We start from the raw sequence: 12752 nt of genomic DNA, 5'->3' as shown, positions 1-12752 counted from the left end.
AGACCCGGGGAATCCCAACATCACTCAGCTTTCTTCAGCACCACTGTTTGAGAACAGCTTCCGGCCACAGAGTGGTGCAATCTTAACAGGTCTCTGGCGCACAAAGTGCATTGTGAAAATAAGGCAATGGAGGATAAGCAATGCTCTTCCCTGACATCAAAACCAAATCGTTAGGCATTAATTAACCGCAGGCTACAAGCATCAGAAATGCTCATCAGAAATTTAAATAACCATCACCTGATACGAATTGAAAACAGCTGACGCACTGTACATCACAGGCGGACTGAGCATGGCATGGTGCTGAGTTTTGTAAAAATTCAATTAACCCAACCATCTATCAGACGGATACATCAAGACCAGGGGAAAATCTATTATTCATGTTAGAATCTGTGATGTGTAATCATGTTAATTTTTGGTTTGAGAAGAAACCCCTCTATGTTTTAGTGATTACATGATCATCAGGAAATTACACAAATATTTAGAACCTAGAAATTACTTTGTGAATGGCATAAACGTAATGCTACTTCAGAAATGTAATCAGATTATCAGCTGATTTCTCGGACCTGATAATACTAAGGAGACCTGGGAAGAACCCTTTGCAGTGGTAAAATCGGGAAAGGTCTTTGAAACACGATTGCTAAACTTATCTTCCGAAATTCTCCTTAAGGGCCTACATGTGAAGCTCCATAATGACACTCATCTGTTCTGATGCCCTGACGTGCCAAAGCATACTCCAAACGAAAATACTATGAAAACAAAAATTCTTGACATGATGTCAGCAAAAAGAAAACACCCAACTTTATATACTTCTCACATACACATTTTCACAAGGTGCAGACTGCACCTGTCTGTTCGGACAATGAGTTCGCCAAAAACTCTGCCACATCGCAAGGGCAATCGCAGTGCTCTGTCCTTTTCTTGTTGGACTCTCCATAGACACAAACCCCTGACCAAGTCTACACTCCGGACTCGAAGTGATGGGAAGACTTTACAGTCCTGTCCGACTCACCTTTCCTCCTTCAGAGGAAAAGCCCCACACGGCTGCCCTTAACAGCAACTCCTAACGAAAGAGTTCAAGAAGGCACGCGCAAGAAAGCAGCCGGCCCATTTCCATTCTACTTGGCGAACGAAACCCCAAGGAATTAAAAAGTTTGAGGCGGCCCCAACCGAGGACCAAACTTGGGCTTTCACCAATGACAATGCCTCGAAACCGGGACACTGGAGAAGGCGCTGCCCGTGGAATCCAATCCGCGAACCCTCCTCCTCTGAGGATCGCCCAGAGGCTTCCAAACCCGAAACTCCACCGCTCAGACCGCGTCCGCCCGGAAGCCGTCGAAGCCCGGCGCCCGCCGCGCCCCGGGAGTGCGCCCTCCCCGCCCCGCCCGAGCGCGCCCCGCGAGGCGAGGAACTTACCGCACCGCTTGCACAGCACCCGGCTGACTTCCTTCTTGAGGTTCCGGCCCGTCTCGAGAGGGGGGAAGGATGCTCGGAAGGCGGCAGGCGCACGGCCGCTGCTGTTGGCATCGGGCTCCATGAAGAAGATATACCTGCTGTCCTCCTTGAGCCGCCCGCAGGAGGGGAACGCGGGGTGGCCCCAGGCGCCCAGGCGCACGGTGAGCAGTGAGTCCTTCTTCAAGCCCCCGGCTTTCACCGCCCACACCTGGTGCACCTTCACCAGATAGGGCGCCTCGTCTCCGGGCTCGGCGGCGCTGCGCGCGGGGCCCGTGGGCCACGGGTGCACGGTCCGGTTGGCGGCGGGCAGCGCTCCCGGGCCGGCGGCTGACGGCTGGCGCTCGCCTCCCCACGCCCCTGCCTCGCCCGCCGCCGCCGCCGCCGCTGCCTTCCTGTCGAGTGCCCCCTGCTGCCGCCGCGGTGCGTGCACCTTTCCCTCTATCACCACCGCGGCGCGCTGAGCCAGCTCCTGCACCGAGCCCACGCTGGGCGGGGACGCGTAGCACACCGAGGCCCCCGCGGGAGCCGCCTCGTCGCCGGCGGCCGCCCCCGGCGCCAGGGCCGCGGTCCACAGCAGCAGCAGCAGCAGCAGCAGCAGCGGCGGCAGCGGCGGCGGCGAGCGGGCGGCAGGGCCGGGGCGCGGGGCCCGGGGTCCGGTCCTCTCGGAGCGGCGCGGGGCGCGTCGCCATCTCATGGTGCGAGGTGCGTGCGGGCTCCTGGCTGTCGGTTCGGACTCTGCCTCGCTCTCTCGCGCTGCCTCCCTTTTCCTCTCCCCTCCTCCCCCCGCACCCCTCCCCCTTACCCTCCTCCTAATTTATTTATTGGCGGGAGCTGTGAGAGAGTTGTTTACGGGAGGAGGAGGAGGAAGGGAGAGAAGAGGTGGGTGGAACCACAGAAAGGCCAAGGAGTATAAGGGCAAAAAAAAAAAAAAATGTTTTTTTAAGCAAAATAGAAAAAAAAAAAAGCCGCCGCCGCGGTTGCTGGGAGTGACAGGTCCTCCCCGCGCCGCCGTCGCGCCCGAGCCCGGCTGTCGGGGCTGCCGTCACCGGAGGAGGACGTGGAGGTGCTGCTCGGCGGGGAACAGTCCTTTGTGTGAAGTGATGCTGCGGCGGCTGCTGAGGCTGCGAGCGGGCGGCGGGGCGAGCGCGCGAGGGAGAGATCCCTGGAGGCGGAGTTGCGTGCCTGGAAATCGCTGGGCGGCCGCGGCGGCAGCGCCCTGCGCCTCGCCGGCCTGTTTACCTGTGGGGCGAGCTCGGCCCGCGCCTCCCTTCCCCATGCTGATGCCCGAGCCCGGCCCGCGAGTCGGTCCTCCCGGGTCTTCCCTGGCCTGCGCGCCGCCTCCCTCTCCGTCGCCCCGATTGCTGCACTGGGAGGCCGGGCGGCGACCAGGCTGCAGTCTGAGGGGGCTGCGGAGATTTCCCGGGGTCTGAGAGGTGACGCTTCTTTGACCGGGGGCCTGTTAGCCGGCGCAGGAAGGGAGCACGCGGGAGATGCGGGGTCTCGTGGCAGAAAAGTTTTGGGTGAACTGGTTACCGGAGAGTCCAAAGGGAGCAACACGTTCGCAGGAGAAAGGCTGCAATTAGAACAACTTTCTATCTCGCTCGCTCCCCTGCTAACGCCACACACAAGGAGCTCTTCAGGTTTGCTGCCTCTTCCACGGCTCCCCTCGTGGGACGCTTCAGGCTTGATTACCCTTGCCTTTTCTGCTGTGGAAATTCCCCGTTCGCCGTGATTTTCTGACCTGTGGGGTACTGCTGATCTGAGCATTGCTTGAATAAAATAGTGGCTCAATAAGGCCATTTGGTATAAAGTTTCTGGCACTTCGTCAACTACTCCGCTTTTAAAAAAAAAAAATAACTGAATGAAACGAAGGACGCCTCCGTGCCTGCTGGTACAAAGGATCCCAGGCATGAGGGGCTGTAGGTTAAATATTGTTCCATCTGAATATCACACCCGCCCCACCCTAACTCATCCCATCCCCCTCGGAACCCTCCACCGCTGTCCCGCCAAATTTAAGAAGCTGCTTTTGAAACAAGAATCCGTCATCTCCCAGGGATGTTCTGTCCCGGCAAGTACCAATCAACAGAAAGAACACATTTTTAGCATTTAAAGGAAACTATTTCTCTTGTGCTTTTTATGGTAAAAAATAAATTCAATGATCTAATAAAATTGAGTCGAAGCTGTGTGTTATTCAGTGGCCTACTAGATGCACGTTGTGAGAATTTAAGATTTTAAACGCACTCTAGCTACATAATATCCTTTACTCTGGGATTCTGTGAAGTTGCCTCTAGCAGTTTCTTGAAAGTAAGTCACATAAACTTTAGACTTCTCTATATAAAAAGTAAAAGCAGATTGTAGGCCACAAAGATCTTTTCTTTTTTCCCCCTTGGCATAATATAGTTGGCTAGAAAACAATGCCTTACTCTCTCAAAGTACATCTTGGACAGATGGGGTACTGAAGCTCACTGTGTGTTTCAGCATGTGGGCATTCCTATTTCTTAGGGCTTGATGGTGCGCTGCAAGAGTTGTAATAGTGCAGGTCTGACTTCCAGTATATGTTCTCTTAAATGCTCATGCTCCTGACTTATTGGAAGAAAGTGGTCAGACATCCAGTCCTACTGGTGTCTTCACTCTTCTTTGACCTGACCTCACACCTTTCTGACTCTCAACCTGTCTGGAGTTGCAACTCCAGCCTAGAATGCTTTCTACCTTCCTCTCCACCTTTCAGACCTTGTATCAGCTATCTACTGCTGTATGACAAACCAGTCCAAAATTTGTTGGCCTAAGACAATATTGATTCACACAGCCCAGGATTCTGTGGATCGGTAAATTTTTTTTTTTTTTTTTTTCTTTGTGGTACGCGGGCCTCTCACTGCTGTGGCCTCTTCCGTTGCGGAGCACAGGCTCCAGACGCACAGGCTCAGCGGCCATGGCTCACGGGACCAGCCGCTCCGCGGCATATGGGATCTTCCCGGACTGGGGCACGAACCTGTGTCCCCTGCATCGGCAGGCGGACTCTCAACCACTGCGTCACCAGGGAAGCCCCTGGAGCGGCGATTTTGACTGGGCTCACTGATGGTGCTGCTGGGCGCTGACTAGTCTCAGATAGCCTCAGCTGAGACAGCTCATCTCTTAATGGATGTGGTCTCTTTCCTTTCAACAGGCTTAACCTGGGCTTGTTCATGGCGGCTGGACAGGTTCCAAGAGAGTGGCCAGAAGCATGCAAGGTGTCTTGAGGCCTAGGCTCAGAACTGGCACGTCACCACTGCCAGTGTTACAAGGCGAATTACAGGAGTGCTCCCAATGTGAGGAGCTGGAAACTTGCATTGCCAAGGGGCAGAAGTTCGGGAAGAAGAACTGAGGCCATTTCTACAATCCACTACAGATAGTAAGCATCCTTTGAGGTCCACCTGCCCCCTATAGCCTTCCTTCTTAAACACTAGACACTCAGAGTGACCCCAGCATTTGCAGCCCCCCTGCATTTGCAATCTGTGTTGTGCCTCATTTTTGAACATGTTATTTTATTGTGCCCAAGTGTTTCCGTTTGACTCCCATCTCTTCAACTAGTAAAAGCTTGTTAAAAAGCCGAGACGGTGTTTCCAGCATTCCCGTTTTAACCCAACTGGGGGGGAATATAGTAAACACTCAATAAATGTCAGCTGATTAATCAGGACTGATGTGGTAACGTGCTTCCCACACGTTACCCCAATACTACCCACCCTGTCACGGAGATGGAAGTCCAGGAAGTGAAAACAATAACATTTAAAGCACTGGCTTACAGGCTCAGATACCCCTCTTAGGACTTCACCAAGCGTTTTATCTATGATGAAACCTAAGCTGCTTCATATGTTTTTTTAATGCCCTTTTTCTGTATTTTTTTATGCCTTTACCTCACTCCCACATTCTCTTCTACTCCTCTCTCAGCTAAGTAGTGTTAAGGGGTAACTCTTGTGGATCTTTTCTAAGCATAGGTGAGAACCATTTGCACGTATATTTCCTTGCTGTTTTTGTATTGGAGTCTTCCTGTTCAGGTGCTCCCAAATGTTAAAAAGATGTTTCCCTTTTGAATGAAAGGGGGAGAACATTTCTAATATGATTAACATATACTTGAGAAATGTATGAACAATTGTTCAGTGTGATTACATGCTCTTCAGAAAAGGGACAATTTAATTGGTCCACACTGTTTTAAAAAGACAAAAAGAAAAAGGCTCATTCTTGGAAACATCCTAAAACCAGGGTACTTAAACCCTGCACCAGACTCACTTGTGCATCAAAATGCACCGATTGCCAGTCCCATCCCAAAGTTTCTGTTGCAGAAGGTCTGGGGGTAGGGCCTAAGAATATGCATTTCTAATAAGTTCCCAGGTGCTACTGATGCCACTGCTGCTGGAGAGCCCACACTTTGAGAACCACTGCCAAAAACTTTAGATTTATTAACTTCAGGATACATGGCATAATGATAATATAAACATGTGTAAACACATTTAAGCATTATATTCAAATATTCAGTGTCCCCTCCATCACAAATTTTCCCCATCCCAGTTTTGAAAAGGAAATATGGATTGCCTCCTTGGTTATTAGAGACTGGCCCTATTTACTTATCCTTACTAGTTAAGATGACCACCTATTGACAGTAAAGGTGAGTGTTTCCTTGAGGACTTAATTAGTCTCACTGGTCATTTGGAACCAACAGAAAAATGAGCGATCAGAACAGTTGTCATCATGTTACCTGGGAATATTTTATGTGCTCAAGTGGGGAAAGAACAGACAGACAAAATTATGCAGGTAGATGTGAAATAGTATTTTTACTAGTTTAGAAAATCTGAAGAGGAAGTCCAAAGTGCAGTGGCAACCTGAAAAGGTTTTCTCACCCCCAGCACTTTATACCTGATTAGATGCTTCTAAATGGTGGCTCTTGAAGGGGCAACAGGAAATCCTCAGAGGCACTGATACCTACTTTATCATCACTGACCAATAGCATGTAGAATGCACACCTTCGGCCATAAATCATGAAACAACTGTTCTCCTGGTTGTGGTATCCCGAATTTGCAGTCTCCCAAAGAATCCTCGCTTGCTTAGCCGCCTGTCTTGGAGCAGACATAAGGTCCAGAAAAACTTAGGACTCTGACTGTTTAAACGTGCTTTTCTGTAACAGGCTGTAAGATACTTATTTCTGACCTGGTCATAAAATTCAAACGGCGATTCTCTGGTGTGCACCAATCTTATATCACTATTTGTTTAGACTGTGATTCAGTTGAGTCAGTGAGTCAGCTGTGATTGCTGGTCTGGGCTGGCGATCCTATCTCTCCCATCATCTGGCCCATCTGTTTGTATGAGTTAATGATGTTTTCTGATGGGTTAGAGAGAGAGAGAGAGTGTGTGTGTGTTTTCTGAAGGAGAAAGGAGGAACCTGGGGAAGAAACAGAGGAAAGAGGAGGATGGAAAACAGAGGGCACTATGGGACGTGTTCCCCAGGCTCCAGCTCAGAACAAAGGCTCATGCTTATAGGGACAGAACCACAGTAAAAGCTGAAGTGGCCATTTTGACGAAGAATGTTATAACACTTAAAGGCACCACGCCACGCATGTTGCTTTAAAACTCAGGTGAAAAAGTAAAAAGGCTATGTGAAGGGGAAGACCACTTTCCATTTCTGGGAGGAAGGACCACTGCAGACGTGTCCTGAAGGATCTAAGGGGGAACAAGACAGCAGCGGCGATGTCACTGCACTTAGAGGTAACGGAGCTGTGTTCTCATCGCAGCGCCTCCTAAGAAAGAAGACAGAAGCAGCATAGCAGCCCGAGTTCATGTGTGGCAGCCCCGTGGTGGAAATTCCCAGCCATTACATAGCACACTGGAGGGGGAACGTGGATAGCAAGGTAGGGGCCTGTCATCATCACCATGTCAGCTAATAAACTAGAAATAAAGGTATCAGTGTTACTACGACTTCCCTGGTACCCTCCTTGGGGACGATGAGATGATGAATATTAATGTTATTATTAACATTAATATTGACTATATTATATAACACAATACAGTGATATAAAGAAAGAATCATTATCATCATTTTGCAGATTATTGAAGGCAGTTGTTGAGATCAAATACTATTTTTATTTTATCACTTTTCATGGAGCAAAAGTTTCTTTCTTTTGCCTTATTAGTACATGAACCATCCAATAGAAATAATGCTACTTAAGATAATGAATATATTATACATAAGTTATTCATTTCCCCTCAAAGATTGATTTGAAATTTTCACCGCGATATCATTACTGATATTTAGGAGTAATGAATATGAATTTTATTTATTTCTACGAACACTTTATGGGACTTATTGTTGCTATTTACAAATATCCCAAACGTGAAGAAAGAAGAGGCTCTACTGGTAGGTTTTGCATCAGCTTTTACTATATCTACTCATGAAAGAGTGGTATAAATAAATATTTTATTATCCACCCCCCAACCTGGGGTGCCATGTTAGAACATTAGTTCTAACTTTCTCCATTAGTTGATGCTTTGACTCAGAGAGAAACACATCAAATCTTAGACCAGGAAAGAATCCTAGGTATCTAGTTTGAAGTTCTTAATTTTATAAATGATAAAGAGGTTCAGAAAAGCTGACTGCCTTTCCCAGGGTCATAAAGCTCTTTATTTTTAGTATGAGGTTTAGAACTGAGGCTCCAGCTCTCCCAATTCTGTGCCGTGCCCACAAGCCACAATAGTTTAACTAAAAACCCTGTCATAAGCCTCCCTAAAAAGCTGGCAGCCTTTCAAAGACCATTTCTGGAAGTGATAGGGTACATAATCATAGCACTTCAGAAACGCCAAGTTCTCAGCACCTACAGTGCTCAGTTCTCCATCACAAAGGTCTCCTCTTACAAAGGAAAGAGGTCTCGGCCCCTTAGCCAGCACTGAGCCATCTTCCGGCTGCTTCTCCTGAGAACACCATTCCCCAAACACAACAAGCAACAGCTTGCTATTTGTGGTCCCTCTTTCTTGAGTGTTTCATTTTTCCATAGTTAAGCTCTTCTCTGGCATAAGACATAGGCCCCAGTTGGGACATGAAAAAGTTAAAGACTTTTCCATCATCTTTTCCTGGAATACATCCGTGTTCAGAAAAAATCCAACACTGGCCCCCATAAGAGGAGGGCAAAGAAAGACTGAAGAAACAGGCAGATAACTCCAGATTGGTGGGTGTCAGATTTAATAAACAAAGAAACTTACACACGAGGCTTGTCTTGGGCGCCGCAAAATAAGCCTAACTCTGCACCAGCCCGCCAGAATCTTAAGAGTTTATATAGAGGCTTTAGCAGCGTTCAGTCATGTGTACAGTCCAGGTAGGCTCACATTACTCTCCCAAGGCTGTGACCCTGAACTGGGTCCAAGTGCGGAAATAGCAGGTGAAATGTACATTTCAGGCACTAGAGTAAGGAGCCTCCTACTGACAGGATGACCTGTGGTCATGTCCTTTTGATGACCTCCTCCAACAATCAGAAGAGATTTGTTTCAGGGTTCAAAAACAACTCCACAATGAAACACCAACAAAATTCACTGCAAATATAGATAGAGAGCAATATCTCCTAAGTCATGAAGTCTAAATGGAAATTATGAAGACTGCTCCAAAAATAAGAAATTCGTTAAGCTACAAAGAAACTCATTAAGCTATATATTTTATTACAAAGGATATGTTCTCTGAGCAATACGACCAAAGAAGATATTATAATGGGTATTACAAACAGCTGAATCTTTGGAATGAAACTAGTGAGTCTCTCCATGACAAGTCCTAAAGATCTATCTACAATTTATGGTGGGATCTCCAGTGGCACTGGAACATGATTTTGAAGCCTTTTCCAATGTTTACAGGACACATTAATCTTTCACCCTGTAATCTTATTTTTAAACTTAGTCATATTCTCATTAAACTCTATATTAGAGGAAATATCTAATATTGTCAGCAATAATATGGCATTAGATATAAACTCTACAGCCAGATTTCCTGAGTTCAAATTCCAGCTTCAACCCTACCAGCTATATACCCATAGGCAAGTTAATTAACCTCTTTGTGCCTCAAGTTTCATTACCTATAAAATATAGCTAGTACAGTAACTCCCTTTTAGGATGAAATACACTTGATTAGATTAGCATGCATAAAGCATTTAGAAGAGGGCCTAGCACATAGTCAGTGGCATATCAATTACTATGATTTTATTCTTATTCTTGATCACAGTGACAACTGCCTTAGAATTACTTTTGTGTGTGTGTAGGACAAAGGCAATTAATAAATGTTTGAATGAATGAAGCAACAGATGAAGATCATATTAAGGACTTGTTTTAAAAACGTGATTTTAGGGCTTCCCTGGTGGCGCAGTGGTCGAGAGTCCGCTTGCCGAAGCAGGGGATGCGGGTTCATGCCCCGGTCTGGGAGGATCCCACATGCCGCGGAGCGGCTGGGCCTGTGAGCTATGGCCGCTGAGCCTGTGCGTCCGGAGCCTCTGCTCCGCAACGGGAGAAGCCACAACAGTGAGAGGCCCACGTACCGCAAAAAAAAAAAAACAAAACCTGATTTTAATATTCATAATAAGTCATTCCCAATAGACTGAGCCCTAAACATTGATTCTTTGGGGAAAGAATCCACCGACTTCTGAACTTCATACTCTGGGCATAACATCCCCAAAGAGCCTCCTTAACAGTCAGCAAAAACACCTTACTGCATAATCTATCCCCATGTAATCAGTTGAACAGTCTCAACTTGGTGGGAAATGGCGTTACTTTTTTCTCCAGTCACTGCTTTTAAATACGCTCAGTTGGATCTCCATCTCTTGGTCCTTGTTTCAGACAGATCCTGTAGCTTCCAGATTTTTACAAGTATGCAAAGAACACAACCCCATTACGTTAATGTAACTGCCGTGCAGGGATTAAAGGGGTCTGGTCCAGTCTAAATCTAGTGCAATCTCATCTCCAATCCCAAGCCGCTCTCCAAATACCCCAAATCGGGCAGCCATGTGGGGGAGACTGGCCTGTTCCCTCCCGTTTCCTCCCCACCCTCCCCCTTGTGCTTCTGGCTTTTCCAGGGTCTGGGTTAATGAAGATCAAATTAAAGGAAAGGCGTATTTTTTGTTTGCTTAAATTACTCTGCATTTTAGTTCTTCCTTGGTTAATACTGGCTGGCTATCAGTGACCTCTTTTGGGCTGACATCCAAATAACTAGCACTTTTGTGACGTTCACGGGAAGCTTCTTTAGGAGTTTTGCAGGTACTCAACACTGCACAGTTCCCAGACAAAGGTGATCCAGGTTTTGGCTTACCTCTTGAAATTCTCCCTATCCCTAATGGTATATCTCCTCCCATCCCAATCTAAGACTACAGTGTTCTCTTGCCACAGCAAGGTACCTTTGGGAGAGGTACTTTTAAGATAGCTCTGGGACTTCCCTGGTGGTCCAGTGGGTAAGACTCCACGCTCCCAATGCAGGGAGTCCACGTTCAATCCCTGGTTGGGGAAATAGATCTAGCGTGCATGCTGCAACTAAGAAGCCTGCATGCCACAACTAAAAAAAAGAAAGAAAAAGATTCCGTGTGCTGCAGTTAAGACCCGGCGCAGCCAAAATAAATTACATAAATAAATAAATTTTTTTTTAAAAGATAGCTTCTTCTACCTTCCACAGCACTCTCAAGCCATAGGAAACTCAAACATCCTTTCCATGCCAGACGATGACAAGGCGGGCTACTACCCACTCATTTTGCTCTGTCATTATAGGTGCTCCATCTGCTGTCCTACCTTCAAAATTCCCCAGGTCAGAAGTAGGCCCCAGTCTCCATACATCAAGGAGCACCTTGATCTCTCTCTCCCAGGGAAGAGATAAGGGCTTCCATGTTTCAACAAGTCTCTAGTGGAGGAGAGAGCTGCCAATTTCCTCATATTCTAGGAACCCGCAATATCACCTTGTAGCTTCCCTGCACCCTCTCAGTTGGCTTGAAAGAGGTGTTACCTTCTTTTACCTGAAGTGAGTGGGAAAATGCCACAGTCCTCCCCAGTTAAGCCAACCGCTCTCTACCTTTGTGTATTCCTTGCTTCCCTCCATGGGAATGAGGTAAGGAGTAAAAGGGTGATGATCCCAGGACAAGTCCGGTCACAGGTTACTAAGTTCACAAAGTATCTCCTGGCTTATATTACCTTTGTGCCAGGCATGGAATTGGGGCAACATCCCAAAATCAGCAAGGAAATTATCTGAAATGTTCTATAAAGGAAAAGTAAAAGGGAAGGAGGGCATTTCTTTTCTGAGGTCATTAATACAATATGAAAGATAGGCCAAAAACTCATATGGTAAATAGGAATGAAAATGTCTGTGAACCCTACTTTTATCTACAGCAGATGTCAGCCTACCAAGAACAAACATTTGGGAAAATACTAAAGCAGTAAGTTATTTTATCTTGATATTAAAAATGCAGATGCAGTGAATAATTGATTAAAATTGTGTTTGATAGACTGAGCATTCTTTACTATATTATGAACATTCAGTTATGTGCAGTTAGTTCTAGAATTTTAGAAAAGGGTCAACTCTTTAAATAGTTATTTTTCTCTTCATTAAGTTAAATTAATGTACAATTCTTGGATTTCATCCTTGGCCCTCAAGGCAAAAGTTCTTCATTATTAAAGCATTTTAATTTAGAGTTTATATATTCACCACTTAAACTTTGCTGTTCTCTACTTAATTGTGAAATTTCAAAACATTCATTGATAAGAGTTTTTGTTAGGTTGACCAGATATCAGAACGATTTATAAGCAGCTTCTGATTTATACAAGCTTTAACATGTGATATATATATATATATATATATGGGGGAGAGACAGAAAGAGAGAGAGAGAGGTGCTTGGGGCCGGGAGAGAATTGTGAAGCCAAATGCCATATGACCAGAGAGCTCTTCTTTCTTCTGGGAATTCCATTCTCCTGTCTCTTCAACCTCTCACTGCCTAGAAACGCTCCTAACTATATCTTTATTCTGTTTTCACCTAGGAACTGTATCAATGAGATTCACAACGGGTTCAAGATACCATCGTTTTTCTGTCAAGAGGCATTAAGAGAGGTAAATTTCCACTGCTGTAATTTATTCTTCTGCAGTAGCGACACTCTCCTGCCCTTACAGAGTATCTCTATCCCTGATCCCACCCACTCATCACTCCTTTTTAATTTCTGAACAAAAATGTGGTCACAAGTATTCCTGCAGCTCAATATGAATCATATTTGAATTTTTCCATGGAAACATTGGTTTAGTTCAGTGCTGTTGGGACACCCAGAGACTAATGAGT

General features: G+C 46.3%; 1 protein-coding gene across 1 annotated transcript; it reads right to left on the bottom strand.

Annotated features, from left to right (window-relative positions):
* Positions 1 to 1047: 1047 nt before the first annotated feature.
* Positions 1048 to 2208, bottom strand: LOC149744442 (uncharacterized). The gene is given in 2 exon segments (XM_089903551.1): positions 1048 to 1281; positions 1283 to 2208. Coding segments are annotated over 2 exon segments (1098 nt in total). The 5' UTR covers positions 2147 to 2208.
* Positions 2209 to 12752: the final 10544 nt, after the last annotated feature.

The sequence above is a fragment of the Delphinapterus leucas genome, chromosome 21 (genome assembly GCF_059928025.1).
Source record: "Delphinapterus leucas isolate spDelLeu-1000000601 "Yukka" chromosome 21, BTC_Dleu_Yukka2, whole genome shotgun sequence".
NCBI lineage: Eukaryota > Metazoa > Chordata > Mammalia > Artiodactyla > Monodontidae > Delphinapterus > Delphinapterus leucas.
Note: the sequence above shows the minus strand (reverse complement) of the source record. Positions and strands in the feature narration are given on the sequence as shown.